Source organism: Dicentrarchus labrax, unplaced genomic scaffold (genome assembly GCF_905237075.1).
Source record: "Dicentrarchus labrax unplaced genomic scaffold, dlabrax2021, whole genome shotgun sequence".
NCBI classification, from domain to species: Eukaryota; Metazoa; Chordata; class Actinopteri; family Moronidae; genus Dicentrarchus; species Dicentrarchus labrax.
In genome coordinates, this window is record NW_026136720.1 from 34,807,991 (window position 1) to 34,825,169 (window position 17,179).

Consider the following 17,179-nt stretch of genomic DNA (forward strand, 5'->3'; position numbering starts at 1 on the left):
AGTTAACATTCAAAATATGCAGCCGACACAACTACATTCAGACTCATAACCTACGACAGCAAAGACCAATATCGTGAACAAGTAGCCCCTTGGTGCCTGGCGAACAACCTTCTGCTCAACACATCCAAAACACATGAAGTCATTATAGATATCAGGCACAGCCTCCTCCCCAAAACCACCATTATTTTCACAGGTGAACCCATAACCATCACAGACGCATTCAAATTTCTTGCCACACATATCAGCATCACACTCAAATGGAATGTCAAAACAGAAAAACATACTCACCTCATTCAGAACAGTTTGGTACGTTCGCGCGGACAGCCACATACAAAAACTGCGGTAAATCATCTAAGACTATTAGCACCCACCACCCATCTGTTGAACCACTAACACACAGTAAAAAGAGCTAAACGGATCATCTCTGACCCCTTTTACCCTGCCCTCCAGGAGGCACTAAAGATCCCTGCCAACCAAATAATGCCGTTTTTCCACCACTGCAATAAGATCTCTCACTGATCCTGACAAATGAGCCTGCACTTAAAACCTAAAATCCTGTAAATATTGTCCTGTTGTAATCATGAATGTTGTCTGTTATGCCTCATTGTGTCTGTCTATATATATATCTGTCTATGTTTGATGTTACTTGACACTGTTGCATTGAGCCTACCTACCTGTGTGGTCATTGATAAATGAATGATTGATTTAAGCACAGTGCTCTGATTACCTTTCAAAGCAGTTTATTGTTCTTTCCTTTGAAAGTTAAGTTGAAAGTTAAATCCTCCTGTTTTTTTTTTTTAATCTTAATCCTTTTCTTATTGGCTATAGTCTTTGTGTTACTCAAAAGTTAAAAGTCAAATTACAAACTGTTTCAATTGCCTGGGAAGCAAATAATAATGATATTCCAACTGTCCAGTTAAATCAAATCTGTTATCTGGCATTCCAGCAACCATTACATGCTTTTGTAATGACATAACACAGAATATTATTAGTGATAATAGTAGCAGTAGTAGTCTTTATTATTATTATATACAGAATAAAATCAAAATTAATTTAAGGGAAGACAATTAGCCTACATTTTATTTGGGGTTGTAAAGGGACCTGGATAACAGATAGGAGGACGCTGCCCAAAAAAAAAAGTGGAGAACCACTGTCTAAAAAGTTAACTTTTCATTAGCTCAGAAAAACAGATTGATTATTTATTGTGCTCTATAGAGGAAGTACAGCAGGATAGAATCAATAAAACTTTGGATGTGGGGAAATAAGGAGTAGTGAGCCTGTTGCAAGTGTCAAAGATGAGCTCCTTCATCCTGGTGTTGTTGAGGCATAGGTCATTACCTATGCACCACTGGGTGAAGAGTTGCCCACTGATTGTCATCATAATGCATCTTAATGGGTTGAGGCATCAGCCTCTGAAATGTAAAAAATGTCAGCTAATACAAACACTGTTACATGGGAATAAGAAAAATAACATATATAGCATCAAGCTTATTGACAATTTGACATTTGCCACTTTTTTGTCTGTTTAAACATAAAATTCCTCAGATGCAAGAACCAGATTGTTTTAAAACGGTTTAGTGCGAGCATAATGGTCCTCCTCAACTCAAAATCTTTTTCTTTTTGGATATTTGATCTTTACTGTACAGATTGATAAGTGTGCATGTGTGCAGAGTTTGACACTAGAAGGATGTTTTCACATTCGTGAAAGTGGAAAGTTTCTCTGTGCTCATTGAAAATCAGATTTTAAGGGGCATTATGTATGACCGTACATCACAAATAGTTTGGAAGTCAAACCTGGTCCAGTCTGTAACTTAGACTAGTGAAGCCACCATTGCACATACACTGAGAATGGATCTACAGTGAAGTAGGAGACATCTTGTGTCCAACAGGAAAACGTTACAAATGAACAGAATTTGAAGGTAGAAGGAGTAGATGAATGGATTTTAATGTTTCTTGTTCAATGTCACAAATTGTAGCTCCTCCTCCTTCTCTTCTTCTTCTCCTTGTTATTCCAGTAGGACATGATCAGATTCCTGCAGCTCCCCTTTTAGCATTAGCTCGAGCTGTAGGAGAACAGAGCAAAGAAAGTATTTTAACTATGGCACAGTGAGTCTGTGTGAACAGAACGTTTAGCTTTGCTGTCACTTCCTGCTTTCTATTATTGTTACTGTGACAACCTCACCTCGTCAGCCACAACCTGGCTGCAGCCTGTTTGTGGTTTCAACTATGTGGGTTTTCCGGTATCTCAAACTGGCCCAGTTTTTACTGAGGTATGTCACCATGGAAACCTATGCTGCACAGCTAATCTGATGGGGGCAAACTTAAACAATAGGCAGACTGTTGACCAATCAAATCACTGGAACAACTGAATCATCCTTCCAACAGTTTCCTGACAGAGACTAAAGTGCCGACTTCACAATAAAGTGACGAGTAATAAAGAGATAAAGATACTTTCACAGGTCAGTTGGATCACCTGCTTCTCATGTTTCCAAACACTGAAAGATTCCTGACAATGTTTTTACCCTTGACTGCAGCTCAGAATACCTGGTCCCTTCTGGTCAGAGTGGTTGCAGAGTATCTGGACAAATCCAGTAAGCTTGGCCCTGACCTCTGACCCCTTGTGGAGGTGGCCGGCAGATCAATACTTTCTGTTATTATTAGGGTTTTGAGAAGTGTTCTTACCTCGAGCCCACCTTCTGTACGTGTATACACAGAAGATGAGTATGGCATTGTAGAGGATGAACAGCAGGATGGGACACACCAGGTTGGGCAGAGACATGACAGCAGGAGGAGGAGGAGGAGGAGGAGGAGGAGGACAAGAAGGAGGAGGAGGAGGAGGAGGAGGAGGAGGACAAGAAGGAGGAGGAGGAGGAGGAGGAGGACAAGAAGGAGGAGGACAAGAAGGAGGAGGAGGCGGAGGAGGAGCAAAACCTGTAGGCTGAGCTGTGAGAAAGAAAACAATCATCAGAGTTTCAAACATGAAACATAATCAGTTCTGTTCTCATCCAAATATCTGCATGTGAGTCCAGAATCTAGAGGCAAGGGACAAGATTTTGGTAAGGGAAGCGGCTGTGGTTTATGTTCGTTGAGTTGTATTGACCAATCATGTTTGAGAATGAGACTGCTATAATTCATTGTTCATAGAAGGAACAATGCATGATGCATTAATTGCACCAGAAATAGCTTAAAGCTAATTCCCATGTGTAGTCCCAGGCATTGACAGTTGTAGTTAAATAACTATACAACCAGCCTTGGAACAAATGCCATATGTGTAGATAAGGATGGGATATACAAAAAATATCTAAAATATCAGTTTGGCTTTTGAACAATGCCAATATCTGATGGTTTTTTATTGTTGTGTATGTTCCCTTTTGTGCCAGGGCAACAAGGGAAAAAAGCAATCTTGTAAATCTTAACAAACATAAAGCAATGCTAAAAACTAGAGCAGATGTCCCATCACACATGCACTGAATATTAGAAGCAGAACATTGTGTCACCTCTCACAGCCAGCCAGCTCCGCTTTGACTTTCCTTTTCTGGGGTGTTCACACTCGTAGAAACCTTCGTCAGACTTGGACACCGATTGAAGGATAATCTCTCCTCTCTCAGTACCGATGAAAACATTAGCTCTGTAGAACGCAGCAGAGAAATCTGAAGTAGACTTATCTTGGTCTTCTTCCTTGTAGGAACAGCGAAGTGTCACTTTGTCTCCCACTGCCACAGGAAGTGAAGGGCTCTCCAGGATCACAACACCATCTGAAATATAGAACAACACCTGACTACTAGAGTTTAACGTTTCTTTAACTACAATAAGTCTAACTACCCCCTTCAGTTCTGCTAGCTCCCTCCCTCTCAGCAAATTTATAAAATGCATCAGAGACCTGAAAAGGACGGACTCTCTCAAAGGCTGGGGGAGGTGGGCCACCCTCCTGTCATGATATGTCATGATGTAAATTAGTCTCAAAGGGCTGACTCTATGTCAGCAAATGCCTTGCAAGGTTCATTTGGATTTAATACAATAGGGGGGCACGTTGAACAGCTCAAAAACATGTTGATGATCATTTAACAATCCAGAAGATTCGAAACACAACAGAACATAGGCAGAAAATAAACAGAAACAAGCTCCATGCACATTGGTATTACCTGTCACTGTGATGTTGATGCTGTTGCTGTACTCCCTCTGCTCAGACTCACACCAGTACACTCCGGTGTCAGATGGCAAGGCATCATCAATGGTACAGGAGGACTCACCTGGTTTCCCCCAGACTGTGCATGCCACAAACGACTTCAGTGAGGTAGTTCTTTGCACTGTCCAACCGCTGGAGTTTTCCTGCACCGGACACCTCACAGAGATTTTGTCATACTGAAAGAACTGAGATCTGTTGGGAGTGATGGTCAGTGTGGCTCCAAGGGGGGTGAAACCTGCAATCATTTTGAATGCATTTCAATTATTTCTGTGCTGGCACTGCTGGGTTTAAATGTTGTTAAGGTGGTAACATTTAAAGCAGCATTCATTCAAGATTTTCTTTTGTTTTAATATTCAACTAAATGACTGTGTGTTGTGAAAGCAGTTGCTCAAAGTGAAGAACAATTAGTAGAATAATTAGCACGGACTCTGCAGCTTTACAGCACTCCTTAACCTCTTTAGGTCATTGTTTTGGTTTCACAGCACATTAATGAAGCTATAACATCGTTGTATTGTTTAGCAAATCTTGTTCCTAGCCTCAACAGGCAGCCACAGTAAACCCACTGTACAATACTTGTCCTGCATAAAACAGCAGGTAGACAAAGTTAGAGATTAGCTTGTGAAGAAAATAGAATATATTGTAGCTAAAGAGATAGACATTGTCTTTAAAGTAGATATAAAGTAAACCAGAGATTAAAAAACAAATTGATGATAGAGTCAAAATGACTTCAGATAACATATCGATGTTCCCCTCACTATGACTGCAATCAGTCCAAACAGGCAGTTTTGCAGTTTAAACTGAGGGATATTTGATGTAATATGCATTTAGCATCTTCAAATACTGCAACACAATGTTCACAATACCTAGGCCAGCGGGACACAAAGTGGGTTGACTTATGGGCAAGCTCTGATTTTAAGAAAATAACAAATTAAATAAAAGTTCAGTGGTCGAGTGGTTGTCAGATGAGCGGAGAGAGAGAGAGCAGGAGGTAGATACATTTTTAAAAGTTACTTACAGAGCATTAGGCAGAGCGATGTGATCTCCATCGTGTGTCGATGCTGTGAGTCTTCCTCTATGTGTGTATAGAGAACCACATCCTGACCAAACACAGGAAGTCAACACACTGGCGCAAGCACTGCTGGGTCTTAGTGGTGATCACAATACAGGTTAATTTATACAGGTGCAACGTGTCTTTAAAATGACTGAAGCTTTGTGACCAAAACAGGTATTCAACAGGGTCAATGAACTTTTAAGCAGATGTCAGCATTTATTTAAAGTTATGATTTCATGCTGTCAGTAAGTGCTGAATGTCTCCATAGGATGTATTTCACTGTTTGCTGATGATGTTTTACTGGATGTATCCAGTAATCAATCCCACTTCTCATCTGTCTCATCTGCTTCAGAAACTTGAGTTCGAAGAATTAAACTCAACCTTGATGTAGTTCATTCTTTTATGTAAAACCACACAATAAAAGACAAGAAAAGCTATCTGAGTCACATTTCAGTGAAACAGGATGTAGAGAAACCACATAAAAACATTGATAGACTCAAACAAAGCCAGACTGGAGACGATTTTTTGGGTACAACATGTGCACAATAATACAATAGTACAACATGTGCACAATAATACTAACCATCATTCTCGCCCACAGGCTGCCTGCCTGACGTCTTCTGCTCTGCCCCTGTAAGTCAGACATTTTTCATCAACCAAGCCACTTGCCCCTTGTTCCTTAAACCAGATTCTTTAGTTGGAATCAAATGTCCACAATCATTATCATTAAATATAACTTGGGCTGCAGAATCAGCCAATATTGTCACTCTTGTCTGACTGGAAAATAATGAGGTGACAGCCCCAACCACATCTTTTCACTTCTTCATTAGATTTTTCTGAGTGGGAAATAAAAATCAGCTTGTAAGTTCACAATTGGCCTAAATTAAAGTAAATTGTTGCTAATTAAGTGGTGATTAATGAGTTTCTTCAATAAAAGGGGAGTGCACTACAGAGGTGAGTTACAACTTAACTCTATATATCTGCACAGTAACCATGACGATGGGACTCGTCTTTGACCAGCCACTTGACCACCATCTGCTGGTATGATGGAAGACCTGCAACCACTACAGGAAGACCCTGAGAGAACATTTACAAGATAATATGAGTTTAACAGGAACATTATTCAAACCAAACAAACTGGAAATCATTTCTGTAAATAACACTGATGAATGAGTTTTTTCTGTCACAACATTTGACCTTCTGAAACTGTCAGTCTTCATTACTGAACAACAAAGACTCAGTATCCACTTTATTAGGTACTATAAGACAACTGTTCTGCCATAAAGTTGACTTTATAATATCCAGAGGTGTTAACTCAGTTAGGCTACATGCCTATTACTGAGGTTCATTATTAAAGATAGTTTGTACTGGACTATATTCTATTATATTGAAAGGGGGGCAGAATATTGTAACATGTCTGAATATGACTACTTTCAGTGACCTCAATACTAAAACATAGAATTGACTGAACAGATCTTTTACAGTGTGAACAAAAACTGAACATAAAATCAATTTTATATTATAATATATCGGACTGTATTAGACAGTTTCAACCCCAATTTGCTTCAGGTTCTCAGCCTTTTAAGGTCGTGACCAACAGAATAACCGGATCAGGGTTTTTTCCAGAGACTCTTCAGGCATTGCTGTAATGTAACACATGAAAGCAACAAAACTCAGGAACACAGAAGATAATTGCTTTAAGAGCAACTGGTTAAATGTTGGCTTTAATACATGCTTTTTATTTATTGAAATAACAACAGTCAACATGTCTGCTTTAGACCTAAGAGCTCAATAAAAGATAGAAATAAATGCTCATGAGGAAACTGGCCCTGTTAACATGTATAAAAACAGAGTTTATAGCCTATAGTATTCTGTGTTTTTAAGTTCTTGTCCTCTGTGTTCAATGTCGCTGGATGTCACAATATCTTATTTTATTCTCTACAACTATACGGCGACCCCTCTGGAAATTAACTAATGAACCTTTTGGGGGTCCCAACCCCCAGGTTCAGAGGCAGCAAAACTGTACATTTTCTATTAATGTTAATGCTTTGTATGTTATTGTTCATCCTGAGCTGCAGCAGGCCCTGATGTAAAAGTTTTTTTGCAATTGTGCTGAGGTTAGTGGTTATTTTCTCATTTATTGTCAGCTTCCCTGCCACACTGGCCCACATTTATTCAAATATTTAAAAAGCTACAGTCATCACAGTTTTAATTTTGTGTCTTTAGATAAATGAGTCATCTGCTGGCATTATTGCCTCACAGCACGGAGAAAGTGAAACTAAAGTTTGTTCGTGGTCGGAGAGAGTTCATCTGGATCGTATATTTCTTTCACTTAATCTTTGACATAATGTGACATGAGCTTGCTGAGATCCACTGTGCCTGTTCTTCATCCAGAGATCATGATGAAGTTCTTTATTGTGGCTTTGCTGTCTTCTCTCCCTGCGGTGGGGGTTACAGGTGAGATTGTCCTGCTTTAGTGAACAGAAACAGTGCTGGATTCAGCTCTTCCTGCTTTTTGATGTGGGTAAACAATCTCAGACTGTTACAGTAAAATGCTATTCTGAAATGAATGCTGAGAATCAAATGCTGTTCTGTTTGATCTGTATTGGCTTCACAGTGAATTCCATTTTGGATTACACTTATTTATCAGTACATCGCCATTTTGAACGCATTCAGTCATAAACAATATAATCAGATGGTGTTATCAGAACTCGACGGACTTTATTTTATTGACTTCATCTGATACTCAGTTAATGTTTTCCTTATTTAAACACTCATCATTTTATCATAATAAAATGTCAGTATAACTATATAACTGCAATGTGTAAACACTGGGGACACTCATCTTCCCCTTAAACTCATATCTGATTCAGTGTGCAGACAGATCCTGTATTTACTGTTCAGAGGAACCAAGAACGACATTAGGAGGAAGTAACAATTTAGAATCTCTTATTACTGTTTGTGGCGATCAGCAGACATTTAGTAATACTAATAATAATACTAATAATAATCTACTAAAGTAATGTTTAACTATAGCAGGACTTGTTGAATGAGACAATGGGACTGCACACATGTGAACTGTACTGATATTGATAGTTAGACATAGACAGTTCTCAGTGCCAGAGCAGCAGCCTGTTACCTGTTGCACATGAACAACCTCCTGTATTATAGTGATGGGCAGATCGCACTGAGATCGATCTGATGGGCTGGTTATTCAAATTAGGAACACATTGTGAATAATAGCAGATTGATTGAGGGTGAATTAGTGTGTTTTTCCCCATTAGGAGAGACACTGTGCGCATTTATGGGCACAGCAGCATAACTTTATTGACATCCATACGTTTATTTAAATTTCGAAACATGCAGACAGGATGGTTAAAACCTTTCGCATCTCGACAGAAGAGACAACGATTTGTATTTATTGCTATTGTGACATGACAATAAATTATGTTAAGAGTATTTCTTGCTGACAGACAGACTCTCCACTCAAATGCAGTTTCCAGTCAATAACTGATACCCCATAAAAGCGCGTCGGTCAGTAAAGACTTCTCTTCTTCTTCTCCAGAGTATCTTCGCTCAAAGCCCCTTGAGAGATCACACTGGGACAGCCTGTAAGATAGTGGACCAGAACATCTTCTACTCATAGATAGACACTAAGACACAGAAAATAAACAGCATTCACAGCTGGAGATGTGACATCAGTACCTTAGTGGGACAAGAAAAGAGGAGAATAAAAGAAATGAATGGTGACTAAAGACCTAAAAGGCCTATGAGAAGCAGCTAAGCTAAATAAAAATCACATCATGTGTACACACACCAGTGACACTGGACCCAAACTACACCAGTATAAAGTATATTCATATAGAAAGAAAAACTCGAAAGCTTCAAAAGGAAACAATGTTAATGTTTGTGTTGAATTCACAACACTGAAATCAGGAACCTGTGCTCTGCATGAGAATATGAACAGAATTCAATTATTATCAATATTGACTAACCTTGCATGTTCTTTGTTGTAGAATACTGAATGAAAGCTCATCTGGTCTAAATATAATATTTGTTTCATCAGCAGACTCTGCGATATTTTGCTCTCCCAAGCCAGCAACAGCAGTACATTGTGAGGATGTGACTCTGCAGTGCCACCTTGATCCCCCCTCAAAATGCGACTAATATGATGGTGGAGTGGCGTCATGGACACAATAATGACATTGTGCACCTGTATCGAGACAGAAAAGACAATCCTGCTGAGCAGAAGGAGCCCTTTGAAGGGCGAACTTCTCTCTTTCGTGAGGGGCTGACCAAAGGAAACCTGTCACTGAAACTCTCCACTGTAGCCCTCTCTGACGCTGGAAGATACAGATGTTCCATTCACACTGACAAACTGCAGAAGAGTTGTTATGTTAACCTCACTGTTGGTAGGTACACTGACACACACTATTTCCTGCACGTTAAAAGAGCGGAATTTTTGCATGTGGAGGAATTATTTTAACAGATTTAAAATTATTCAGCGCTTCAAACAGCAGCAACCTACCCCACATAAACAAATAAATAATACAAATAAATAAATATAGTGTGTAGAGATAAATCAATACATGTTGTTTAAACCTCAAAATGTTTCAAAACTTACCATCAACTCTATAAAAGATGGGATGTCAGACAATTGTCTACAACTTAATACTGACAAAACAGAAGTTCTTATATCCTCCCCAGATTGTGTTGTCCTGAAGGTTTATCCACTTTATTCATTAAACCTACTTTCTATAATGTAGGTGTTTCTTTGGGCCAGGCTTTGAATCTTGACCAGCATGTGAATTGTTTGGTTTGCTCCTGTTTCAACCAGCTGAGGAGCATCGTTAAACTTCGTTCAACAAATGAGTCCATAGCTGAGATGGAGAGGATTATACATGAATTCTTTTTCTGTTAAGGTTTCACTGGCCTATATTTTTAATAATGATCTTATTGTGTTCTCTTCTTCTGCAATGTTTTACTAGGGCCCAATTGGAGAATTAGCACAATGAAAAGTTTAAATTAATTGATCATGGTGAATTGGCAAAGGCAATCTACAGGACCAATGCAAAAACCTCTTGTTAAAAAAGGACCAAGGATCAATATAGTCAATAATGATAAATTAAAAAATGCCTTCATCTGCCCTGTAACAAATGTTTGTGATCGAATTGGGACATTGTTTGCTTCTGTGCTGGTATATTTAGATGGAAACTTGGCTACAGTTTGTTATAGGCCTGTGTACTGTGTACTAATGAAATATTTAGGTCCCAGTTAGGACTAGCTAGTCAGTGTTTAATGATGCTGCAACAGGAAGTGTAAATATGATGTTTGTTTCTGCAGGAGAGTCTAAAGTGATTGGCTCACATGACCCAGTTACAGTAACAGTCGGTTATGACGTCATCCTGCCATGTCACCTGGAACCTCCATTCGACGTGAGGACTCTAACAGTGAAGTGGACACGAAATAAAACAGTTGTGCACGTCAGTCGACATGGGAATGACTATCTAAATGATCAGGATGAGAACTTCAGAAATAGAACATCTCTCTTCCATGAAGAAATGATCAATGGAAACATTTCACTAAAACTGATCAACGTAACTGAACTGGATGCTGGAGGTTACACCTGCAATGTTCCCTGTCTGCAAAGTCAGGTCAGGAGAGGCTTCATTAACCTCACTGTTGGTGAGTTCAACTAACCTAATACTTACTATTACTAAAATGAAATAAGACATTTATTTTGTATGTATTAAAGTATATCAATTCTTAAACACAATTCAACTCAATTTTCTACAGAGCCAGCGGACCAGACAGAAACCAAACAAAGTGAGTAAATATCTGAGTTCTGCTTATCTGTATCCCCATTATCTGTCACCAAATTAACAATCTTCCTGTTGGTCTGAATTTTACCACATATTTGAATATTTTTTACACAGAAAAAAAGTCAGGGGATGCTGGTGAGTACAGTGTACACACTTGTGTCATTCGTAACTGTTAAATCTTCAAAATGTTAAAGCACATCTGCTGGGGGTGGTGAATTTGTTCATCTTGAAGGCAGGGGGGATGAAGAGGAGTGAGAGGAAGGTCAGGCGTATCTTCATTCAAGAGTGGTAACAGAACTATTTACGAATGTAAGTGGAAAGTTGTGTAACTGTATCTCAATCCGTGGGTGCATAATCAGATTTGTAAAAGAAAATACACTTAATTAATTGTTAGACAGAAGTGGGCGTGTCTCCTCACACACACTAATCTCCACAGGCATTTGTAGAAAAGTGACATGTACAAAGAGCCAATTGAGAGTCCTGCCTGAGTTGTAACCGATTAATTGTCTGTATTTCCAGCTATTGGAGCAAATACTTAGACTTTTCAGCCATTAATATGTATGTCTGCATTTACAGATTCGTCCACACATTTACAAATCTCAATACATTTGCAAATATGAACAGATTTGGATTTTATTTTACACATTTGCAAATCAGATTACACAGATTGAGATACAGTTACACAACTCTCCACTTTTTTGTATTTATAAATAGTTTTGCTGGGATAAAACCCATACAGGAGGACACTGCAATGTGATTAAAACCACCCAGAAGATCATTTGTACCCGCATCAGTGATATATACTCCACCTCAAGATACTAAAAGGATACTAGAAGACAGACCACCACAGCCATGGCCTGTCCACACTGCTGCCATCCAGCAGCTTCTTCTCTCAGGCTGTAAGGCTGCTGAATTTATTGTCAGCAGTTCATCATGTAAAATTGGATTTTCTATTTTTATTTTATTTTTTTACTGTAGCCCAGAATGGACAAACCAAACACTGGCTGTGGGGCTGTTTTGGGAGTTTTACAACAACTGTAGTTTCTCCTATGGGCTTGGAAGGCTGTGTTGTATTTAGTTATTTGCTATCTGTAACTTCACCACTAGATGGCACTGAATCCTCCACAGCGGTCCTTTAAATAACCCTGGATCCTCGTATTTCTGGAGAATATTCTTACTGATAATACTGTTTGTTTACTGTTGTGCAATGAAAGAGATTCTAACCAACAGACAGTTTTGGTGGGATGGACTCCAAGTACACATTGAGACCATGAACAGGAGAAGTGGCTGTGGAAATATTGTTGATGGATGTTATCTTGGAACAGTGAAGAACAAATCTCAACATCTTTCCTCTGTTCTTTCAGGTGGTGCCGGCACCCGTGGTAGTATTGGTATTGTTTTTTCTGTCATTACTGTCACTGCCATTGTTGCATTGGCTGTATTGATGAACTGTATAAAGAGCAGTAAGTCAATAATCTTCTCTCTCTCCATTCTCTCCATTTAAAAAGACACTTTACAGTTTTTCAGTCAGTCTTCAAACAACAGTGAACAGTGAAACAGGTTTTTCTTGCTGTAATGGTTCCTCCTGTTATACTGGACATTAAAGATGTCTTCCTAAAGTACTTTCAATGGAAGTGATGAGGGGAACAATCTACAGTCCTCCTTACATGGAAACATGTTTTCAGAAGTGTATCTAAAGCTAATATCAGCTAATATGTGTTTATAACTCCATCATTTATTTAGAAATCATTTATTGGGGGTCTGCACCCTGCCTCTCATGTACTGTGTCTGAGCTTTCTCACTATCCTGCTGTCTGATTATGATGGTTGATCTGGGACAAGCTCCTTTACTTGTAGTTCCTCACTGTCAATAACAACAAGTGTCATCACTCCACTGCTGACTGACTCTGCTTGGGCTGATAAGATAATCACCCTTTTCACATCCTATTCTCGCTTTTCCTGCTTTATTCTTTGCTGATGATGTTACTCTGCTGCAGGAGACTGTGTTGAATGCTGCCATTTAATCACATTTTCCACAGAGCTTTATCCAAGTGGTTTTAAAGTCTAAACTTAAACATGTGTTGATCAGAGCGGTCAAAGAACAGAAAATGCTCATGGGACATTTTGGAAAGCACTGACTAATAACTGGTTTTGTGTCTAACAGCGACGGACTGTGCAAGACCAAACACGACAGGACGCAACGGGCAGAACAGGGAAGGTAGTCAGGAGGACAATGCAGAGGACAATGCAGAGGACAATGCAGAGGACAATGCTGAGGACAATGCTGAGAACAATGATGAAGACAGTGATGAGGGTAATGGTGAGAATATAGGTATGCTCAACTTAAGAAATGTCAACTAGCATTTGATGATGACTCTTGATTCTTTGACTCAGATACTGAATGAAAGAAAGGCTTTTCTAAGCTATAATTATTTCAGCAAAATCTACTTTAAGTATCAAATGTAGAGACCAACGTCTCATTGTGCAGTAAAATGGTCCCTGTCAGTGTTTTACTGTTATATCTGATGTTTGGCATTAATATTACTGCTGCATTAATGTGTCTGTTGCATTGTAACTCTTTATACACTGTCTCTGTCCCGTGAGAACCACGTATATGTAAAACGACCAAACACCAGCCTGGTTTCAGCGTTGTGATGATGCATTTTACAGATAATCCAAGAGGGTTTTATTTAGCTTAATCAGTGGGAGAATTTTCTCATCGAGGAACACTTCCTCTTTTAGTTCATCACAAACATTCAACATCAACACAGCTGGAGATATGCGGTTTTCACTGCACAGGAAGGTATTAAAAGCTGTATGAGATGTAGAAGATGAGAAGTTGTATAAAAATACTCAAGTAAAATTGCACTGAAGTTCAGTATTTGAGTGCACACAGACAACAAGCAACTGACCTGTGATAACTGTCAGTATGTGTAAGATATTACAGGATAGACATTAAATAGAACGAGCTATGCTGAGATGCATCAACATTTTCTGACGAGTTTTTAAAAATGTCAAAAATAAGTTAAAAAAATTTAAGTTTGTTATTGTTGATGATAATTGATGATTTTAATATATGGATTCATCTGCAGAGGTCAGAAGTAACAAAGTACAAATACTACTACAAATATTAATATAATTTTTTTCAGGTTTCTATACATTAATTGAGTTTTTTATTTTTTTGTATTTTTACACAAATATCTGTACTTTCTACTCCTCCAGTTTTAATGCTTTTGAAGGGAACTATTGATTATTATTATTTGCATCATTGGATTTCCTTCCCAACATCAAGACAAAACAGAGGAGAGAGGGAAATCTTTTTACTATCTCTTTACTTTTATACTGTGAGTCCATTTTCAGTACTTATTAGTTAAGTGAACTAATGAATTATCTGTACGAATAAAGAATTGTGTACTTTTGCAGAATGCGGGTCAGTACAGAGCAGAGTTGTGTGTAATGTTTGAAGAAACATTCACGCAAATACAGACAAGTTCCACCATTTCATCCAGAACTTCTTTCTATGTGAATGTTGATTGTGTAATATTCTTGATTAAAATGCAGCTGCAGGGAATTGTTCAGAAGTTCTTCCTGATGTGTTGATTGTATAAACCACTGCAGGGACAGAGTTGGTGTCTCAGGACCTGGTTTTAACTAGAATGAGTCTAAACTGTCAAATTGAATCTTCTCAGTGTCAGTTTCCAGCTCCCTCTAGTGACTTGTTACTGTATAGGATTCATTGACCAGAGAGGGAAATAAAAAGCTTTTTTACTTAATTTTGTGTTTTTGCTTATGTTATCTTGTTTTTACTGCCCTGTGAAGAACTAACATATATTTTAATACACATTGTACTACTACTAGACTGCATTTTATATACAGTATATTGTTCTTATTCAACCTTTTGACCAAAATCACTTATAACAGCTGTCAGTTCTGTAAACTGTGAATCATCTGGACACTAGGAGGCTGAAACTGTGATTGTTGTTTGTTAATAAAAATGTTTTTAACTTGTACCTGACATTTTGTTCTTATTTGGTCTGATATTTTGGGGAAGTGCAGAATCTTTAAGTTTATTGCAGCTGACCAATTAATGTTCTACGACACTGAACTGAAAGAAGAAAATCAAAGTCAGTATGAGTCCTATTTATACTATTATTGTGTATAACTTGCAGTCATTGATAGTAGAATATAATACAAAAAACATCACAGAGGTTACAAAACAGAATAGATTTTGAGATTCAGTTTAACGATCATCTTAGATTAGATTCAACTTTATTGTCATTGCACAAAGTATAAGTACTGAGACAGTGAAATGCAGTTGAGGATCTAATCCGAAGTGCAAAAGCAGTAATTTACATATATACAGGGCAAAAATAACAATCTATATATATATGAATATGCTAGCAAGATATGTAGAGCATTGACAGAATAAAGAGAGTGAAGTGAATACACTAAGATATACACAACTTGTGTGGCACCAGCAACAGTCACAATTGCAAAGAGTATGAAAAAGTGTAATTATATACTGTGGGTTAATTAAGTTAAGATATGTACAGTTTGAACGGTATTAGCAGTATTTATATCGTGCGGATATTAGTGCAAGTATTAAACTGGTTGACATTACACACAGAGTAAACAACTGCAAGGGTCCAACTGCAATCCTCCCTCCCAGAGCCACATCTCAACGGCTTTGCTCCCTCCAGAAGTTCTGAGAACCAATTAACCTATTTCACCTTAGCACTTCACTCAGATTTGTTTCTGAACAAATTTAAGGCACCACCGTCACACCACTCACACCTGGAAACAACAAGACGACATGGATTCAAGAGAAACACACGGATGAATCCCACATGAGGTCAAAGTCTGCCTGCTTACATGTTAGAGCAGTTATGAGAGTGCAGAGGGTCCCCAGCATGGTGCCAGTGTGTGCTGAGAATGGCCTTGTACCTTGGAAGGTGAACTTACTGCTGACAGATAGTGGAGTAGTAGAGGGTTTGGAGGATGAGGAGAGGAGGTGCTGGAGGAGCATTTTAATACAACACTGAAACTGAGACAGCTTTGGTAACATCTGCACAGTTTGTCACAGTTGGTCTCTTATCTTCTGTAAAATATTATAACATCATCATTTGTTGTTCTAGGTTTGTTTCTTTGCTCACTTCCCAATAAAAGTGATTCACCATCATCAAATTGTGTATAGTTTTCATCATATGTGCTTGCCAACTGGTCGAGACAGACGACCACCCACCTAGAGCCGGAGGATCTGTCCTAGGTTTCTGCCTTTTAACAGGCAGTGTTTCCTTGCCCTTGTCGCCAAGCTCTTGCTCATGGTGGTACTGTTGGGTCTCTGTAATTAATGTTATAAAGAGTTCGGTCTAGACCTACTCTATTTGAAAAGTGTCCTGAGATAACTTCTGTTATGAATTGGCGCTATACAAATACAATTGAATTGAATTGAATTGAATAGAAGTTGTTTGATTTTAACAAGATTATTAACATTTAAATGTTAATAATCCATCTATGAGTGTGTTTCCAGTCAGAGACACTTCACCTTTTCATTTACATGCAGCTATAAATGAGGAGAGGAGGCCTGCAGGTGCATCCTGGGAAGTACAGAAGTCATGGTCAGATTTTTAATTTAGTCTTAACTTTTGCAAACAACTAAACTAACTAAATAACAATGTAGCTTTCTCAGTTAAAGTTACAGATTTTATGGTTATTTGATATTATATTAAAAACTGTTAAATGAACCCAAACAATAAACTCTTTGTGTAAAACTAGTGATTTGGATTAAATTTGAGCAGATAATTTCTACTCTCATACAGATGTGTTTTTATTTATATTTATTTTAATATTACAACAAAAATAAATCTCTGACAATAAAACATTTCTTTGGCCAACACATGGTCAAAACCTATAAACAGCTGAAACAATTAGTCCAACCCTTAAATAAACCTCCAGTTCCACCCGATGGCACACAACCGGCCTGTGAGGGTTCACAGTCTTTGTTCCTTTGAGTTCAGACTTTTAGGAGCTGCAGTCCGAACAAACTCTTCTATCCACTGTAATCCTAAAATGATTGCAGTTATTTCTGCTGTACATACAGACAATGTCTCTCTCTCTCGAC

The 17,179-nt window shown here is 38.4% G+C and overlaps 2 protein-coding genes across 4 annotated transcripts in view; one reads left to right on the forward strand and one right to left on the reverse strand.

The window, feature by feature from the left end:
* Nucleotides 1-1,167: 1,167 nt before the first annotated feature.
* LOC127352712 (PX domain-containing protein kinase-like protein) lies at nt 1,168-5,355 on the reverse strand. The gene is made up of 5 exons (XM_051381335.1): nt 5,202-5,355; nt 4,143-4,421; nt 3,498-3,755; nt 2,683-2,943; nt 1,168-2,063 (listed from the first exon to the last, which is right to left on the reverse strand). Exons 1-5 carry the CDS (start codon nt 5,230-5,232, stop codon nt 2,026-2,028), a joined length of 867 nt encoding a protein of 288 aa, XP_051237295.1. The 5' UTR covers nt 5,233-5,355; the 3' UTR covers nt 1,168-2,025.
* A 2,139-nt stretch (nt 5,356-7,494) lies between these two features.
* The window catches only part of LOC127352688 (circumsporozoite protein-like), a 50,774-nt gene continuing 41,089 nt past the window's right edge, over nt 7,495-17,179 (forward strand). Inside the window, exons 1-3 of one of the 3 annotated variants that reach the window (XM_051381286.1) lie at nt 7,526-7,694; nt 9,307-9,649; nt 10,581-10,922. In XM_051381286.1, the coding sequence (XP_051237246.1) occupies nt 9,406-9,649; nt 10,581-10,922 (586 nt within the window). In that variant the 5' untranslated portion in view covers nt 7,526-7,694; nt 9,307-9,405. Of the gene's footprint in view, nt 7,695-9,303; nt 9,650-10,580; nt 10,923-17,179 lie in introns of all 3 variants that reach the window. The other 2 variants (XM_051381285.1, XM_051381290.1) reach the window with 2 other exon arrangements.